The sequence below is a fragment of the Typopeltis vanoorti genome, chromosome 23 (assembly GCF_054136105.1).
Source record: "Typopeltis vanoorti isolate ZY-2024b chromosome 23, IOZ_Tvanoo_1.0, whole genome shotgun sequence".
Lineage (NCBI taxonomy): Eukaryota > Metazoa > Arthropoda > Arachnida > Uropygi > Thelyphonidae > Typopeltis > Typopeltis vanoorti.
In genome coordinates this window covers 32,246,418-32,267,496 of record NC_143571.1, presented here as the reverse complement: position 1 = coordinate 32,267,496, position 21,079 = coordinate 32,246,418, and the positions used below count along the sequence as shown (strand labels likewise).

General features: G+C 38.7%; 1 protein-coding gene across 1 annotated transcript in view; it reads right to left on the bottom strand.

The window, feature by feature from the left end:
• The window catches only part of LOC150093743 (dynamin-1-like), a 293,501-nt gene that overhangs the window by 59,464 nt on the left and 212,958 nt on the right, over nt 1-21,079 (bottom strand). The window contains exon 13 of the mRNA XM_090413039.1: nt 746-810. Coding sequence (XP_090269165.1) covers nt 746-810 — 65 coding nt within the window. The remainder of the gene's footprint in view (nt 1-745; nt 811-21,079) is intronic.

Genomic DNA, 21,079 nt, shown 5'->3' with positions numbered 1-21,079 from the left:
GTCCCTAAATAATTTTCTCCAAGATCTTTACAACTACTGATGACACACAAACTGGCCAATAATTAGACACCTCCAGTCTGCTAACGCTCTTATACAATGGCACTATCTTACCTTCCTTCCATTCCCTGGGTGCCTTTCCCATAACCAGACTTTCATTGCAAAGCCAGGTCAAAGGAGCTGTCAGTTCTTTAGCACATTCTATATATGGATGTCATTTATGATAAAACAATGTTTTCCATTTTAATCAGAATGGAAACTTCTTGTTTTAAAATTTAACCAAAAATCATAAACTTAAACACGTACTTTACTGAGAAATATAAACACGTGCACAAAGGAAGTAGAGCAACAACAAGGTTTTTTTTTTTTTTTAGCTCGAAGACTTGGTGCATGACTGAAATCTACTGCTTGCATGTCTTAGACAGTGCTGTCCCATGAGTCATTACTGATAATGCTCAATCATCATTGATAATACTGACATCATTGATAATATTGACAGTGGGGTGTAGTTTCATTGCAGACTACATCCATTCATTATTCCTTGGAACTAAAGTCCTGCAAATTAATAAGTACAAAATTTTCACAATTTCCATTAACACAGTAAGAGTTATTCAATTCATTCTGATAAGAATACATATAAGTTTTCAACCTGAAACACATGAATATAGGGTAATAATAATTTTGGCATATATTTAATTAAGATGTTAAAATATAAGAAACAGAATAGAAAATATTTAATAGGACTTACTTAAGCTCTAAGTTTTGAGAATTGTAGAAATCCATTTCAGCTTGCAAGTATTTTTTCAAGTTTTCCTTTAAAAAAATGCACATTTTAAAGGAAGTAAGAAATTTTAAATAAATAATGAAAAACAACCTGATTATGAAATTTTATCAATGTCTTCAAATATATTTGCAATTTCATCCATGGAATGTAGATTTAAAATAATAAGACCACTTGCCTTAAAGCGTTTATATTTATTTATTTAGCATTTGACACATAAGTAAACAGAAAAGAAAAGCATATGTTTTTCTTTTCTGTTTATTTAAAAACATACGATCATAAATATGAAAAGTTGGTCCAGTCATCTTGATAGATTTTATATAGTTAAACTGCACACTGCTATATATAGTACTTACATCAATACAGTGTCCACGATGTCACTCAACATCATAGGTATGGCAAAAAAAACAATGTACAGATGAGAACATTTCCCATTGAGAAAACAGCAGTGGAATGATTACACAGGCTGGCCACTAGTTAGTACACAGGATAGACTTACATAGGTGAAGCCTGGAGGGAGTTTCAAGCATAGTGGTATGGGGGAGAAGGAACTAGTAAGGTACACAATAGATCAGAGGCTGAGTGCGTTCTTTGTGGATAGCATACCTGTGGCTTTTTAACCCTCACTACATAGCCCCACTCTTACTTCTTTCAACATTAGTCAACATAAAAATTTCTAATAGCATTACAGAATAATAATAAAAAAAAAATAAAAAAAACAGAAAATTTCTAGCCCCTAAAAAACAAACAACAAAAAAATCCTAATAAAGAATAACAAAAATGTTCACAACTCAGAATGGCTTTCCTTCTATTGCTCCATCAGAAGAGACATAAAAATATAGGTTTCAATAACAACCTTACATAAATTGTCAATCTTCCACAAAACCATATGATAATCTCTCCACTCTCCTACACATCTTTGATCTCTTCTTAAGTTCTCATAAATATAGTGGGGATGTCAACTCTTCCCTTAGTAATTCAGATCATAATCTCATCCAAGTCTCCTGTAGAATGCCATTCACCCAGCCGCTATCAGTTTCATGTGCTTTCTATTCTTCCTTTGCTTAGACTAACTACTGTTTATGCTCTTTGGATCTTGACTCCATGCTCCAACTGAACAGTTTAAATAATTTTACTGGAATGAAGAACTTCATACTCCATTCCACTCAAAAGCCACACTATTATCCTAATCTTATGTTTCTAATAAGAGTCCAAGTGTTCACTAGTATTCAAGAAAAGAACTCAGAATATTAAAAGTACCTTGAAACCAAACTAAATCATCCCATTTAGCCAACAATGCAAAAAGAGCAATAGCCAATCCACAATAGACTTGGAATGAATAAAGTGTAACAAACTTGCCTTCTGCGCAAATGCTAGTTGAGATTTATTATTCTTATTATCCCAAGATCCCATGGAGTCAAAGATTCATAGAAGGAGGTCCTTTTGTCATACATGCAGCTCATCATAGAGTGTCTTAAACACACTCAAATTCTCTGCAGACGCCACGCTCTCAGGCAAGGCTATCCAATCATTCACAACTCTGCATTCAAAAAACCTGCTTCTCACTGCCCTGCTCACACAATTGTGAGCAGGGCAGTGAGAAGATGTCCCTAATCCTTATACAGCTTCCAGGGATGTCCTCTGGTTCTCCCGTAATATCCCATCATTCGCTGTAAAACCTCTCCAACTTTGATCCTATAACAACCCCTTATTAACTTGCAGCTCTCTATCATATCACCCCTCTTCTACCTATCCACTAGACTCTATAAATTGCATTTTCTCACCCTTTCCTCATATTCAACATTCCAGAGGTCAGAAACTGCCTTAGTCAGTTGCCTCTGGACCCTTTCCAACATCTCTTCGTCCTTTTGAAAATCAGATGACCAAATATGTGCACAGTAGTCCATGTGTGGCCTAATCAAAGCCTTATACAATGGAACAAGAATCTCTCTACTTCTACAAGTCAGTGTACACTGCGTTATTCCCAGAAGTCTTTGTGTTGTCTTCACAATTTTGGCAATGTGTTCCCTAAATTTCAGATCCCAACAATATATCCCCACCAAGCATAAATTCTACATCCCTTCTTTGTTTCCCAAAATTTAAAACCTTACATTTTGCAACATTGTACTCACATTGCCAATTCCATGCCCATTCACTCAATTTATTCAAGTCTTGTAAGGTCACAACATCTTCTATACTCTTATAGTTTGTCCAAACTTTGCATCATCTACAAACAACTGAATATCCCCCATCCTAATTCTTTGGCAATATCGTTAACCTTCCTAGTGACTTCTTCTTCTGGGATATCCCTCCCCCCATACATAACTTGCCGATATCTATCAGATAGCCAGTCTTGGATCCAATGCACTAATCTAATATCCAATCACACACTCTCTAGTTTGACTATCAATTTATCATATGATAATCTATGAAAAGCCTTTGCAAAATCTAAGTATACTACTGTGTATCCCTCTCCTCTGTCCAAGGAAGCCATCACCTTATTGTAATAAGTAGATTACTAAAACATGACTTCCCTTTATTATTCTTAATAAAGGGAAGTCACCTCTGGATCCTAGTTCTCACAAGCTTCTCCAACAACTTAACTACAACACCTGATACACAGATAGGCTTATAGTTTGATGCCTGAGTTCTATTACCTCCCTCATGAAGTGGCACAAACTTTCCCTACTTCCACTCCTTTGGAACTTGGCCTAGTGCAAAACTCATATTAAAAAATGTGTCAAGGCAGATGTCAACTCCCTAGTATATTCATTCAAAATACATCGTGATATATTATTAAGTCCCACACCCTTATTAACATCAAGTTTTCTGAATTCACCATACATCTCTTGCAAACTTACAGTCAGTCTCTCTTCTCCATCACAACTGCTCTCAATCTCTCCATGATGTCACATTCACAAGAATGAAAGACCTTTATGAACTGCTCATTAAATATGCACTACATCTTCCACAATGGTATAAGGACAACAACAGTTGTCCTTATACCATTTTCTACAGTCAATGTCATCATTCATAACCATTCGTTTTTTTTTTTTTTTTTTTTTTGCTGGCTACATATCAAAAGAACTCCCTAGGATTCTTTTTTGGCTTCATTAGCTAACTGCTACTTATACTTCACTTTTGCTACTCTTACCAATGAAGTCACCCTCCTTGACTGATTCTTTGTAATGTTCATGGAATTAGTTATTACCACTTCTCTTATGCTGCCTCCATAATGCTTCCCCCCTACACCGTGTATCACACAGTGTAGGGGGGAAAAATCTCTTAATTCATCCATTTCCCACCTACCTTATTTAACCTTCTGACTCTTGGAATATAGACATTGCTTCTTGAATATCCTCCAAGATGCACTGATCTATGTTCCAAATAATTCCTCATTCTATGCTACACTTGCAAGCTGTCTTCTGAGTTCTTCATAATCACCATCCTTGTAGTTCCACATGTGCCCTTTTCTCACAGAGGTCCTCACACTGTTGGCAACAATCCAGGTAATCACTTCATTGCCACTCTAACCAACTGGACGGTAATTTGACTCCTCATTTATAATTACATCCTCTGATGAGATGATCAAATCCAAGACCCTCAATCCTTGCGTGTCCTCTGTTACATACCGTCTGAGGTAGTTGTCCCTCAAAAACTCAAGAAACTCATTTTCTTTACTTCCGGTTGCTACCTCATCACCCCAGTCTATATTGTCATACTTAAAACCACCCATAATAATCATATGGATAATTTGATTATACATTTAATAGTCACTACCAGGTCTATAACAACATCCAACTAAGTATTTCATTCAATTCACCTATATCTCACAGCATACTGCCTCAAAACCACTGGCACTATTTCTCCTCTTATGTCTTTATTTTGTATGGACAGAACTCTTTCTCTATCATCAATAGCACTTCCCCTCCCTTTTTACCCTCATGAAATACATCATACCCTTCCATCTCTATTCCTGTCAGGATGTTATCCTAATCCAACCATGTCTCACTTATTCCAACAATTTTTGGGTGAACACAATTAATGCAACCATTTCATTTGCCTTGTTTCTTACACTTCTAGCATAGGTTGTTTAGATAGATAAAAGAGAACAGTGTGATAGCAAAGGTAGTAAACGAGATGCCCACGTATGACAGTGGGCAACACATTTACTAGAGTGAGATGAGGCAGACCGCAAGGATTATGAATGATATGTTAGCAGAAATGTGTGAGCAGAAAGGAATGCAGTTTGTTAATGTGGGGGGAAAGGGAATGACTTTGAAGGACAAAGTGAACTGTATGGGAGTGATGGACTGCATTTGAGTGGTTTTAGTGTGAATAACTTGGAGATACTACTGCTGGTAGGTAGAGACGTGAGTGTAGACAATGAATCTGATCAAGTGATAAGCGATGTGGAAGAAAGGGAAAGTACAAAGGAGAGATTGAAGAGGTGGTTGTGAAGGAAGAAGTGAGCAGCATGGGTATAGAGAATGAGAGAACAGGTGTGCAAGACAGACAGGGAAACAGGGAGGCTCGGGGTGGATAGAGAAACACAGCATGAGAAAGGAGATGATACGAATGCATGTGTAGACAAAAAGGAAGGGGATGACCTGAGATCAAGGGAAAACAGTTGGATCTGAAGAAGGTTTGAAAGTGGATAAGGAGAAAAAGAAATTTCTGTACCTTGCCAAATATGTCAGGTGTAACTTTTGTGCATCAATGTTTCCATCTTTCTCTCATATTCAGACTGTATCATTATAATGCCTCCTAAAGACAGGTCCAATCTAATGGTCTCATTTTAGCGCTAGAGTCACAAGTGAACGTAGCAGTAGATTTGAGCTGTGCTAAAAAAGTGTTTTTAATCAGTATATATTGTGGCTTTTTATTGCAAATTGTGCTGAATTTTTTTACTTGAATTATTAATACAAGTGTCCTTCAATAGTGTTGTAGTTGGAAGTTTTTGTTGTTTATTCTTACTGAGAGGGCAAGGTCAGAGTCGGATGCATTCAGTAGCAGCTAATAAAAATAATGAAAACATATTTTTCTTCGAGTTTTTTTTTACTTTAAATTACATAACATCAAGTCCAGTCTGTAGGTAATTTGCAGTTGGGGAATTTGTACTTAAAAACAATATTTTAGTATAATTAAGGACTACATTTTACACAGCATACCATGAGATTTTGTGGTGTGCAGTGCTTGCAGCATGTGTACATCCCGACAGTTAGATATGTGGCAGTTGAGAGATCAGGGAATGCATATATATGGACCATGTAGAAAATAGGAAGAACTTTGTGATTTATCCATTAGTATAACAGATCTCAGCAGCATTACATCAGAAATGGAAGAATACCGACTGACAGAGACAATGAGGATAATGAGAAAAATGCAACTTGTCTCTGTCAGTCAGTATTCTTCCATTTCTGATGTCATGCTGCCGTAAAAGTGGAGAGTATGGTAAGTTTGAATCATTGTGAAGTTTTCGAAGGTGTTAACTGGGAAGATGTATGGCAAGCAACAGTAGGTGGCTTACAGACAGACAGAGAGAGAGAGAGAGAGAGAGGCTCTGAAAGAGAAAGTGAAGAGAAAGAGAATGTCTTGGAAAAGTGTCGAGAAGCATGAAAGAAGAGATTAAATATCTGGAAACAATGAATGCAAAGCAACTCCGAGTAGGAGCGAGACAGAGTTATGGGAATGATAGAGGAGGAGAGAATAGAAAAAACAGTAAAAGAGAGGGAATGAGAAAAATGTGAGTGTAGAAAGTTTTTTACTTTGGGTTTACTATACGTTAAAGATACCAAGAAATTTTATAAACTTGGTTTTAATTCTGTTTTTCCCAAGTAAACAAACAAGCAAGCAAGCCAAGTTTGGGCCTGAAGGCCCAAACTTGGCTTGCTTTCATTATTTTCAGGTCTGAGGCAACTCGTGGTAAAGGTGGCATAAGCTCTGATTACTTGCCTAATCAGAATCACAATCATATGCCTGGGTAAGAAGTGTCCTGGGTTCGATTCCCATCAACGATGCGAGGAGCTTAAGGATCTTCCTCAGCCATAGCCAAGTTAGCCGGTCTTGGGTGTGGACAGCAGGGTTTTTCCCCATTTATCTGGGGTTTTTTATCCCGGAAGCAGGCAAACCAGTCCAGTGAACACACGAATTACAGTCAGGAATACTGACCCAGCATAGGTCTGATTCGTCAGCTATGCCGGTTCTGGAGCCTGGATAAAATTTGGGGGGGGGACTGAGATGGTGCCGTACCTCCCTGTAAAGTGGACTCACGGCTGTGTATCATCATATGATTATTATTATTACTTGCCTAAGTATCCCATAATACAAAGCACATATCCTTATGGACATGTATAATGCTATGTATTATCAGAAGTCACTACCCATACCGGTTTCGACATTTATTGAGGTCTCTTCAGTGGGAATCAGACACAGAGGTGGTGATACCAAGGTTGAAGTAATGCACAACCACCACCTCTGGGTCTGGCTCCCACTGACGAGACCTCAATAAATGTCAAAACTGGTCTGGGTAGTGACTCTTCTCATAATACATAGCGTTATACATCTCCATAAGGCAGTGGTATAGCTAGAGCTTTTGCCGCCCTCTCAATACACACCAAAAATACTACAAAAAGTCAAAACGACGTATAGGGAAATAAATTAAAACACTGTTCATTTTTGAAGTAAAACTTTAATTCCAGCATTCTAAAATGTTATTTTTCTTGCTTTTCTGTTAGCAAAATTGTCGATGACATTGGTGAAGTCTATTTCATAGTAATGTAAGTAATTCTTAATCAATTTTAATTTAGAAAAACTCCTCTCAAGGAAATTCGCAGTCGGATTACAATATTTGGGAATGAGTTCTTGAGACTGTATTTTAGAATTAACCACAAAAGTTCAAAAATGTTCGAAACGCCGCCCGGGGTGGACCGTCCCCTTTTGCACCCCCCCTCTAGCTATGCCTCTGCCATAAGGATATGTGCTTTGTATTATGGGATACATAGGCAAGTGATCAAAGTTTATGCCACCTTTACCACAAGTTGCCTCAGATCTGAAAATACTTCAAGTGCAAACGTAGTTTACTTGCTTGTTTGCTTACTTGGGGAAAAAAAGGATTAAAACCAAGTTTATAAAATTTCTTGGTATCTTTAACGTGTAGTACACCCAAGGTAAAAAACAAACTTTCTACATCTTTCTCTCATCCTGAGATTTTTATTTAATAAGGTCAAAGCACCTTGTGGCAACTCATATAGGTAAATATAAGTTTTGCATTACTTCAACCTTGGTATCACCACCTCTGGGTCAGGCTCCCAGTGACAAGACCTCTAAGTCAAAACCGGTTGGACGCCTGGGTGGTGGATAACAATACTATAGCCAATGAAGTTTACTGAGGCATGGCTGTTGCTGCTACCCAGGTGTGTGTGTGTGGGGGGGGGGGGGTTAATGAATGGCAATGCTGTAGCCATGAAGCTAACCGAAGCATAGCTGTTGCTGTTACCCCATAGATGAAATATGAGCAGCTCTGGTCGGTGGTGGGGTGAGCTTGCCACGGAGTAGAGCCAATGCCGAGGTTCTCGGTGACAGGTTGAACCTGTTACTGAGGAGAAAAATGCTGAGTTTTTGATCCTATATGTCATTCATTACTGGGTGATCCGGGGATCCCACGAGTTTTTGGAGAAGTAACCCCGCACTTATTAGGGAAACTGATCTGGGTAGTAATAATAAATTTAGTTTAATTCTTTATCCAAGTGTGAGCAAACAAAGTTTGCACCTGAAAGTATCTTCAGGACTGGGGTAAGGTGGTACAACACCAGGCAACTCGTTGCAAAGGTGGAGCAAGCTACCAACACTCCTTACTCGGTATCTCCCATAATGCAAAACTCATCTCCTTGCGAATATGTCTAATGTTATGCATTAAGGGAAGGGCCACAACCCAGACTAGTTTCAACCTTTATTGAGGTCTCTTCAGTGGGAGCCAGGCCCAAGTGGAGATACCAGGCAAAAGCATTAGCAGGTCATCTCTACCTATAGGAGTTGCCAAATGGTGTGCCACCCTTTTTTAATAAATTACTCTGGATTTAGAGAAAGATGTTGAAAGTTTATTTTTCACTTGGTTAGAGTATAATAAATTTAGTTTAATCCTTTATCCAAGTGTGAGCAAACAAATGCATAACATTAGACATATTTGCAAGGAGATGTGTTTTGCATTATGGGAGATATTGAGTAAGGAGTGTTGGTAGCTTGCTCCACCTTTGCAAGGAATATCCTGGTGTTGTACCACCTTACCCCAGTCCTGAAGATACTTTCAGGTGCAAACTTTGTTTGCTCATACTTGGATAAAGGATTAAACTAAATTTATTATACTCTAACCAAGTGAAAAATAAACTTTCAACATCTTTTTCTAAATCCAGAGTAATTTATTAAAAAAGGGTGGCACACCATTTGGCAACTCCTATAGGTAGAGATGACCTGCTAATGCTTTTGCCTGGTATCTCCACTTGGGCCTGGCTCCCACTGAAGAGACCTAAGGTCAAGTTCTCAAGGTCGACATATTTCTCCGAGTTTGGACTACCTTAAGGATTCACTTGTAAGCAGAATTCCAGTAGCAGACCAATTGCAGTTCAAGGGCAAGTTAGAGCGTCCGGTTACTTTCGAGGATTCCAGTGGCAGACTACGAGAGCTCCAGAAGTCTCCTTTCAACGTTCTTAAGGCTTGGATTGTGCTCTTGCGGTCGTCCGAGAAAGCTCTAAGCTGGTGGTAAGACTGACATCAGTGGTAAGAGTTGCTTTATTTGTTCTTTTGGCTTTTTTGTTTTCAATTCACGGCCCTTCCGTTTTGACCAACGCAAATTGTCTGGGAACTTACTTTCGTGATATAGGGACGTCCTCTCTTTTTTAAAACAATGTCTTCGGTTTTACCGAGGGTGAGAACCCTCGGTTTCAAAATAGACATAGAGATCCATAAGAGAACCTTTGCAAAAACCATCATAGATAAAGTGGGGGCGGACAAAATTTCCGGTTTTACACCGTATGGGGGGAGGAGATATCAGGTCGTTTGCGCAAATGCTGCAACACATGAGCAACTGCTGAGTGGTATAGAGTGCAATGGGAAAGTCTTTCATCCCTTTGTGGTTGGAAGTGTTGCAAAAACAGTCAAAATAGAAAGGTTCCCGTTAGAATATCTAGAAGAAGATAAAGATATAATCAAAGTTTTCTCGAGATGGGGAGCCATGAAGGACATAAAAATTGGCATGGACGCTGAGGTTCCTCAGTGGAAGTCGGGAGAGGTCTCGTTCTCGATCATGATGAAGGAGGAAATCTCAAACTTCGTCACGATCGGATTAGCCCGGGTGATGGTTAGCTATCCGGGTGTAAAAAGACAGTGCTTTCGGTGCGGATCACTGGAGCACTTAGGTGTGGACTGCCCCAAGAACAAGTGCAGGAACTGCATGGGGGGGGGGGGGGAAAGACATGCACTATCCCAGTGTGAAGCACCCTGTCTGAAATGTAGGGACACCACCCACAAAATCAATGTTTGTCCTAGTCGGACACTTGCAGAAAAAGCAGGAGGCACTATTTCACCAATCACAGAAGCTACAAGGCAAGACTCACTGACCGCAGACAACACAGCTACAGGCACAAACATCTTAGACCCGGACGTCTTTCCAGCACTCACAGTATTAAATGAAATAGAAACAGAAAGAGAAAACGAAGAGAAAACAGATGAAACTCTCCCCAATCGGCGTCACAAGAAATGGTATAATGAAAGCGACGAGACATCAAGTGAGGACGAAAAAGACTCAAAGAGCCAGAAAAAAGATAAAACTACAACAACAGAAGCTTTTAAGAAATCTCCATGCAAAAACCCAGAAAGTATGAAGTAAAAAGAAGGAAAAGAAAAGAAAAAAAAAAAAAGACAAGGTTGTGAATTCGGAAGATGCCACCATTACTGGAAAAACAAACAAACAAGAGAGCCCAAAGGAAACAGAAGGGGTAACCACACGGTCAGCGAAGAAGACCAAAGATTCGTCGGTCAAAAAACCACCTACTAACAACACACGAGCTGAAATTGAAACAATAGAAGAACAAGAAGAGGTCTCAGAAGTAATAGGACAACCTCATAAAGGAACTCCAGGCAAAACTGAAACAAGGGCAATACCAGAACCCACAGAGATCCCCTACGTGAAAGCGAACTCATTATTACTGCACTATTTAAAAGGGGACTCCAAGCAGAAGAATCTGGTAAAAAAGGGGATAGAAGTTTTCGGAGATGTTGAACTACAACTCACAGGGAAAAACGGACCAAACGTGGTCAGTGCGGAGTGGGACGATGTCTTTATAGAAGATATAAATAACATCGAAAGTGAGGATTGCTACCTAGGCCCGAATGGAGGCGATGAAGTGGGGATAGCTTTGCGCAGAGCCCTTGCAGCGGTAAATTACTACGGTAATGGCAAGCTACCCGTGCTAATCCTTAAAACCTACAATAGTGAACAGGAAGAATTAATTTTCGATATGTCGAAAAGGCTCTAGATTATTAGTACAGCTCTGCTAGTTTTTAAAAAAAAAAAAAAAAAAATCCTTTAAGTTTTGTTTCTGTTTGATCCACATAGGAGGACACACAGGAGGGGGTATCCTGTGAACCTGGGCTGCGAAGGCCTACATCGAGGTGGTGCAGCTGCTTGTGGGCTGCATCGCCCAGGCCAGGCTCTTCCCCCGCTTCTTTCAGTCTTAAATTGGTCATTCATGTCACCCAGCTGTTTCTTACTTTAGGTTTGTCCTTGCTAATTGCACTGTTTTTTTTCTCATGTCCTTCTTTCAGTTCCTCTTTGCAAAAAAAAAAAAAAAAAAAAACTTTAAATTTCATTACTAAATATTATTAAATTATTACCTTTCATTTTAAAATTAAGCTTAAAAAAAATAAAAATAAATAAAAAAAATGTAATTATAATCACTTTAAACTTAATCTATTGCTTTTTTTCCTGGAACTTACTCCCTGCGAAACTGAAGAACAAGTAACCTTAAAGTTAGCATATTTATTAAGCAACAAGTTTAATAAGTGACAACAACAATCACCAGCTAATAGCAATTTTTAAATAGCGGTCGAAAGCAGGTGGTCAACGGATATCTTCCACAAACACCTGATAAGTTTTTTTTTTTGATTTGGACAAAGTTAAATGCGAACTTCAGGGTTTTGGGTTTATTTTAAAATTTGTTTTATGTATGGTAATTTTTTCTCATCTCATCTTCTTTATACCCTCTTTACCTTGCGGTGTCGAGGGTCCATTGATCATCGGACCTCAATCCGTTTACAGGATAAGGTGGTCAGCCCTATGCCCCGGTATATCCCATGGCCTGTAGTGTTAAGTTCTCAAGGCCAGTTTGCCTGCTTTGCGGGATGAAAAACCCCAGAATAAACTGAGGAAAAAACCCTGCTGTCCACACCCAAGACTGGCTAACTTGGCTATGGCTGAGGAAGATCCTTCAGCTCCTCACGTCACCGACGGGAATCGAACCTAGGACACTCCTTCCCCAGGCATATGGTTGCGAAGCGCATAGCCACTAGGCTAACCGCACTGACGGTAATTTTTTCTTTATATAAAAAAAAAAAAAGAACAGGTAACAGGAGGTTATGTATATAGACTTCTTAGCCAAACCCACATTGTGGAACAGCTAAAACAGGTTGGCTGAGGCCTCTTTTATCTCCTACTATTCTACTCTAACTTTCGTTCTTTCCCCTCACACTGTCTGCTGATCCTCAGCATGCTTTTTACTCCAAAGGCCGATGATGAGAAACATGAACTCCCATTCGACCACAATAAAGGTCAAAACTAGTCTGGGTTGTGGCCCTTCCCTTAATGCATAACATTAGACATATTCGCAAGGAGATGTGTTTTGCATTATGGGAGATACTGAGTAAGGAGTGTTGGTAGCTTGCTCCACCTTTTCAAGGAATGCCCTAGTGTTGTACCACCTTACCCCAGTCCTGAAGATACTTTCAGGCGCAAACTTTGTTTGCTCATACTTGGATAAAGGATTAAACTAAATTTATTATACTCTAACCAAGTGAAAAATAAACTTTCAACATCTTTCTCTAAATCCAGAGTAATTTATTAAAAAAAGGGTGGCACACCATTTGGCAACTCCTATAGGTAGAGATGACCTGCTAATGCTTTTGCCTGGTATCTCCACTTGGGCCTGGCTCCCACTGAAGAGACCTCAATCAAGGTCAAAACTAGTCTGGGTTGTGGCCCTTCCCTTAATGCATAACATTAGAAATATTCGCAAGGAGATGTGTTTTGCATTATGGGAGATACTGAGTAAAGAGTGTTGGTAGCTTGCTCTGCCTTTGCAAGGAATGCCCTGGTGTTGTACCACCTTATCCCAGTCCTGAAGATACTTTCAGGCGCAAACTTTGTTTGCTCACACTTGGATAAAGGATTAAACTAAATTTATTATACTCTAACCAAGTGAAAAATAAACTTTCAAGGTCTGGGTAGTGATCCTTCCTATAATACATAGCATTATACATGTCTGTAAGGATATGTGCTTTGTATTATGGGATACTTAGGCAGGTGATCAGAGCTTATTATTATTATTATTTTTCACCTCCAGGGAGTCCAAAGACTCATCGAGGGAGGGCATCCACTCTATAATTCTGCTTCCACTACTCACAATCCACCAACTGATCGCAACTACACCAACACCATCTACTGCCAACCACCACTAGTATTTCTACAGACAATCAAACATCCATGCCCATAGCCTCTTGACCGGAGAGCAGACATGCTAACCACTCAGCCATCCAGGCTGGCCGAGTGGTTATGCCATCTTTACCACGAATTGCCTCAGACCTGAAAATACTTCAGGTGCAAACTTGGCTTACTTGCTTGTTTGCTTACTTGGGAAAAAAATGATTAAAAATAAGTTTATAAAATTTCTTGGTATCTTTAATGTATAGGTAAGTGTGGGAACAAAGAAAGAAAGTGTTAAAAGAGAGTGAGGGATAGAATTTAGCAATTAAGAAACTGGCTCAAGTAAGAGGCTTGAGCTGCGAAGACTTGATAATCTGTGGTGTGCAATAAGTCTTGTGATTCCATGGGCATCACAAGACTTATTCACCCAAATTGTCTTCATACCCAATATTCTAAAGAAATAATATTATCCTGATACTCTTCTCTAGAGTCTTTTTCAAAGCTGTCTCATCACTTAAAAAAAAAAAGACTAAATTTGCATGTGTTAGTCTGAATGGAGCCTAATTAAGGCCTCGTACAAAGGAACAATAATGTCTTATAATGCACTGTATTGTTCTCAATTCTCAATGTCCCTTAAATTTCCACTCCTCATTTACCATTACTCTAAGGTCCCTTAATTCTCTGCCTCCTTCAGCACTTCTCCAACAATCAAAAATCAAAATACACAGCATTCTACCTTTGTCTTCCAAATTGCAAAACTCACTCTTAGCAAGAGACAATCAGAAGCATCACTCATCTGCCTGTGTAAGCAATATAAGTTGATGTAGACGGCTTCAACATCAGCTTCACTCCTTATAGCTCTTACAGACTTTATATAATCTGTGACCAACTGCTAATTATCCATTTAATTTCTCTTTTTGCATATTTGGTAACACAAAAATTAAACGATGGCCTAAATCAGAATCCTGTAGCACAACACCACTAGTCACCTCATCTTAGGAGTTTATTCCCCTTCCCTATACAGAATTTACTATATTTATCAGATAGCCAATCTCTTGTACAACTCTGCCTTTGATTTAAATTATCATTATTATTTACAGACACCTCTGGAGTCAACATACTTGTTGCAAGAGGTCTCAATCAGTAAACACTCCATCATATTGTATTGTAAGATAATGTACAATAACCTGGCAGCATATTCCACTTGTTCTCTTCTCTACTTCTCCACATAAGTAACATAAAGAATGGCCTCTTTTTCCCCTCTTCCTCCCATCTCTCTCTGTTTCTCCCCCCCCACTCTAACATGTGAATTTCTTTTATATCATAACTTTGCTATCTATTCATTAAACTTTCAATTTATTTGTGGTCAACCTATCCACATAACCAACATTACAGAGTCTTGATATTGTATTGGCTACAGACTTCAGGGTCCAGAGGTCAGTAACTAAGATAATATGACACTTCTGTAGACTGAAGTGAGAAATCTTGCACTCTCTCTCAGCAACACTAAAACAGCAATCCTACTCATCTGGTAAAGCTCTAATTAAATCTTTTTGAAGAGATTTAAATAGACCCTGTCAATTTATGCAAAACATCATTATCAAACAGACTGAACAATAGTGGTCCCAGAAAAGAATCTTGTGCATGACACTGCCTACCTTTTTTTTTCTGGGATGTTGCCATTCCCATTACACTCTTCTAGGCATGTTAACCATTGGTTTCTTTCTCAACTTTGACAACTTGTAATTTGTCAAATATCTTTGCAAAATTCAAAAATATCATCTTATTCAGCACTATTAACAAATATCATTCTCCCATAATCATTTCTCCTTCTTCTTTTCATTACATATCAAATATCATTCCATATCATGGGATTTTTATTGGACTGACAGGAGCAGGCCAAGAAAACTGGATCACTTTGGAAGCATTTAGATAACTTTCTACAGTTTCATCACCTGGTTTTCTAGGTGATGATATTTTGAAAAGAATCCAGAGAAGCTGACTGAGCTGGTATGGATTTGCAGTGCTAACTGTAGGAACAGATTAATAGCCTGTTACATAGAAAAAAAAGGGAATGATAAAATAACATGTAATAATTTCTTAATTAATTAAGAAAAACAGCCTGTTACAACAAAGCAATTTGGCTTTTTGCAAACCTAAATTATGCTATGATGGATGATTACTCATATTTACTTAGCACATTATGCCTAACAATTGCATGACAATTCCTAATTGAGTTTCTCTTTATCAACAGAAAAACTGGGATTTCTCAGTGGAGAAATAACATGCAATTTCCATGCAATTTGCTAATTCATCTTAGGAGAAGATTAATTTTTCAATTGTAAACATTGGAATCAATCAGCACAGTAATATTGTCTTTATATTCTGTAATTAAAAGTCTACTGTTTTTTTTTAATAAAGGGTTTTTTACTTCAGAAACAGGAAATGTTTAATTATGTAAATGGCTTGGCCATTTTGAAGCATAATTTGTTAGCTTCATAATTAGAAAGGTAAGTAATGTTATGTTCTATAATTTGGAGAAAATCGAGACATGGGATATGTCTGGTTCAAATTCATAACCTCTGGGATACATTTAGTTCATCCTATATTCCAGAAAATAATCCATTTATCTGTTGGTAACTTATGTATGTTCGTGAGCAATGTTTAGAAGGTCTCATGCTTACAGTACTTTTTTTTCATAGTCTTTAACATCTTTAACATCTGCATTTTTGATATGCAAATAATGATATCTAATAATGAGATTTGCAACGAGCCTTTTGACTCCATACAGGTCTGGTGTTAATAATAATAAATCTGAATTCAAAGTATTATAAATATCAGCTGCCGGTTCAGTGATTGTAAGAATATTAATTATATATTTAGTTTAATCCTTTATCTGAGTGTAAGCAAACAAAGTTTGTGACTGAAGTATCTTCAGGGCTGCGACAACTCGTGGCAAAGGTGGAATGACTTCACATCACTTGCCTTAGTATCCATAATGCAAAGCACATCTCCTTTCAGACATATATAATGCTATGCATTATGACAAGGGGTCACTACCCAGACCAGTTTAGACCTTTATTGAGGTCTCTTCAGTGGGAGCCAGACCCAGAGGTGACACCTTCAATAACTGAAGAAAGATTATGCAACCACAATGAAAAGGTAAAATATAATTTTACCATTTAAAAAAAAAATGAATTTTTTTATGTGACTCCTACCTAAGAAAGAGTTCTTAGTAAATAAACCCACAGTACATTCACACTATGAGTAGGCTAAGGATTTTTTTTTCTATTTTTATGAATTTTATATTTTTTGGTATTTTTATTTATATTTTTTACATAGTACAGAAATCCTGCTCTAGAAACCAATCAACTTTTTCAAGCTACTTCAAGGCCTCCAATAAGTGGGACAGTGGTATCAAACCAGGCAATGAAGTTAACTGACCATCTAAAGACAATCTCAAGGCAGGATTTGAATCCACATCCAAATATGCAACCACTCAGCAAACCAAACCATCATTTAAGAACCATAACTAATTAAGAAATGTTCCTTTCTGAGAATCAATAAAACATCCTCAGTACATTACATGTGCATGAAAGGTATATAAACAACAGAAAATTCCGATGATTGTCTTGATGGATCCAACCATGTGTGTGTGTATATTAGGTACAAACTATAATACTATTAAGAGGAACTCAAGAGGAATATATATATATATATATATATATATATATATATATATATATATATATATATATATATATATATATATGTACACCCTCTGTCCAAAAAGAAACCGATATTATTGAAAATAGAATAAACTAGTGGCGCCACCTGTTGTATCTTTTTGTTGTCGAAAGCAGCAACCTTCATTAGTGTTGTGTCAACTGTTTATTACTATTACTATTATTACTATTATTACCACGGGCTACTCCAGGAGTCCTTAGACTCATCGAGGGAGGCCCTAAACATCATGTTCACGCAGCTGTTCAACATTCTCACAGTATCTATCATACCTTGCCTTGAACTCGCTCACTGCCATAGCACCCACAACAGACTCTGGCAGCTTATTCCACTCATTTACCACTCCAAAAGTAAAGAACCCAGCTCTAACAACCCTGCTAACCACGCTCTTGCCCAGCTTCCATGGGTGTCCCCTAGTTCTCCCACCACCAGTCCTGATCTCAAAAATATCATCTAAATTAATCCTATAGAATCCTTTTAGCAATTTGAATGTCTCAATCATGTCTCCCCTTTTCCGCCTATCAACTAGTTTCTGCAACCCACAAATCTTCAACCTGTTCTCATATGGTTCATTCCATAGACTTGCTATCATCTTAGTCACTCGCCTCTGGATCCTCTCAACCTCCTCCCCATCAAGAAGGAACCGAGGTGACCAAATCTGGGCACAGTAGTCGAGATGAGGTCTTATCAGGGCTCGGTACAGAGGTACAATAACTTGTTTTTCTCTGCTCGTCAAGGTATTTTTCAACAACCAAGTGAGTTGATGAGCTGATTTAGCTACTTTTGCAATGTGCCCCCTAAACTTCATCTCCCTATCCACCAACACTCCCAAGTCCCTGGCCTCATCAATCTCTTGGAGTACAGTTCCACCAATGTGGTATACTGCTGCTAATCTTTTCACTCCGAAATGCATAACCTTACATTTTGTCACATTAAATTGACATCCATTCTCCTTAGTCCAGAACTCCAATCTATCTAAGTCATCTTGCAAGACTTTGACATCTTCTGCATTCACTATCGCCCTACCCAACTTTGCATCATCAGCGAACAAATGAACTGTCCCACTTAGACCCTTCCCTATATCGTTAATGAACAGATTAAACAGCAGTGGTCCAAGAACAGAACCCTGTGGCACACCACTAGTCACAGGCCGTTTTTTGGACTCTACTCCTGAATAAACTACTCTTTGATATCTCTCCATCAACCACCCAGCTATCCATCTCACCAACCCTATATCCATTCCCATATGTTGTAGTTTACAGATTTGAATTCCATGTGGTATCCTGTCAAACGCCTTTGCCAGGTCCAGCAGTATCACTGTAAACCCATTTCCCTTATCCAGTTCAGCCGTCACCTTGTTATAAAACTTGAGCAAGTTACTGAGGCATGATCTACCCTTCACAAAGCCATGCTGTCCCCTGCACAGTATCTCATTTTCATCAATCCATTCCTGTATTTTTCCCTTGACTACTTTCTCCAAAACCTTGACAACGACTCCTGATATGCTGATCGGTCGATAATTTGCAACCGTAGTCTTGGATCCTCCTTCATGCAGTGAAACTATTTTCCTCTCTTTCCACACCTTCGGGACTAAACCAGACCCAAGACTCAGATTAAACAACATGGCCAAGGGCACTGATAATTCCTTAGCCGCTTCACGCAAGACCCATGCCGGTATACCATCCAATCCCACAGATGTATTCACATTAAGGTTCTGTAATAGACTATTCACCTCCACTTCATTCATCACAATTCCCATATAAACTAATGGTTCCTTCATTTTTTCAACGTCACCACCTGGATGATATACTTTTGCAAAGTGGCGCTCAGTAACTCCACTATATCGACTGGTTCAGCGAACTCTTTACCATCGTCATTCCTTAAAATCATTTTGCCATGTACAGTTTTTTCTTGCTTACAGCATATTGAAAGAACTGTTTGGGATTCTCTTTTACTTGCATAGCTAGTTTTCTTTCATAATCGGCTTTTGCTGTTTTTACCACACTCGTTACCCTTCTGGCCTGCACTTTATACCATTCGTGTGCCTGCAGGTCACCCCTTTCTTTAAATTGTTTCTTTTTTTTGCAGCTCAAGCTTAATGGTGTTATTCATCCATTTAACCCCTCCTTGTTTCACTATTCGGACCTTAGGTATACAATCAGCCATAACCTCCTGTAAATGCTCTTTGATCACTTCCCATGCTCTATCGACGTCCAGCCCTTGCAGTTGTACATGCCATGGCACTGATCCAAACAATCTCCTAAGCTTGTCATACTTGCCAGCACGGTAATTCCACATATACCCTGTCTTAATCACAAATTTCACACCTTTAGCCACCTCCCAGGTCAAGACCTTATGATCACTCTCACCAATAGGTGGCAACATGGTCATATTCATTACAGTCAAATTTTGAGATGCAATTACCAGGTCAAGCACTCTGACACCCCTAGTATTTTCAATTACATGCTGTTTCAGATAGTTATCCCTTAATAATTGAATAAAATCCATTTCCTTCCTCACATGTGTCCTCTCCTCCTTCCAATCAATGTTACCATAGTTGAAATCCCCCATAATAATTACCCTCCTTCCACTCATTTCATCAATTTGTTTATGCATACCATCTCCACCATCTATTCCATCATCTGGTCTATAGCAGCACCCAACTGTATATTTCATTCTGCCAGTATCAATCTCACACCAAATAGCCTCAAATGAGCTCCTTTCACTATCCTGCAATACTTCAATTCTCCTTGGCTGCAGTTCATCAGCTATCATCAATAACACCCCTCCCCCAATTTTATTCTCTCTGTCCCTCCTAAACATACTATAACCTACACATTCTATCCCACTAACTATATCATCTTCCGTCAGCCATGTTTCACTAATGCCAATAACCTGTGGCCAGGAAGAGCCAATCAAGGCCAAAAATTCTTCCTTCTTGTTCCTAATACTCCTGGCATTAGTATACATGAATTGCAGTGTTCCCTTTGTCCCACCCCTATCTTGATGCATTATTCTAAATATCCCATTCCCATTTTTTGTCCTTATTGCTGGCTCAGGTACATTATATACATTTTTACTCTCAACTGTCTCACTGATGTCTGGATATCCACTTCCCCCCCTCCTTGGTAGTTCTAGTTTCCCTGGTTCTGCACATCCATTTTCACATCATTCAGCAACACTTTTTCCAGTCTCCGCACACCAAGTCCATTCAAACGCAGGCCATCCATCTTGTATAAGTCCTTTCGCCCATCAAACTCATTCCACACGTCCACAAATTCCACACCACACCGTCCGCATAACCTGCGCATAATATTATTTGCGATTATGGCCCTCCTTCTAAACTCCTCTCTGTCATACCGCGGTAACAGACTCACCATTCTAACTCTGTCACTCTTTTCTTTCGCTACCTTTAACAATACTTTCAAGTCCTCTCTCATAAAAAATTTATCACCTTTCAATTCATTCATACCAGCCACAATTGTTATTTCTTTCACCCTCTGTTTTTGCACTCTAATACTCTCACTTACATCCTTAAATTTCGCACCCGGTAAGTACGATTTAGTTACACTCCCATCTATTACTCCTCTTAATAACGAGTCACCATACAACACTCTCTCCTTCATTTCGGAAACTCGCCCACGCTGTTTATTTACGTTAGCCGAATCACTCTGGAAAGAGTTTTGCAGGTGCTCTAATTGCCGCTGCGCATCTTGTATCACTGCGCGCAGCCTAGCGATCTCACTTCCTACAAATAATTCCTCATTTTTTTTATCATTCAAACCATTTTCTCTTTCTGTATAATTGCTCTCGCTCTTTCTTAGATTACCGCTCACATTGCCATCTTGTACACTGCAATTCCC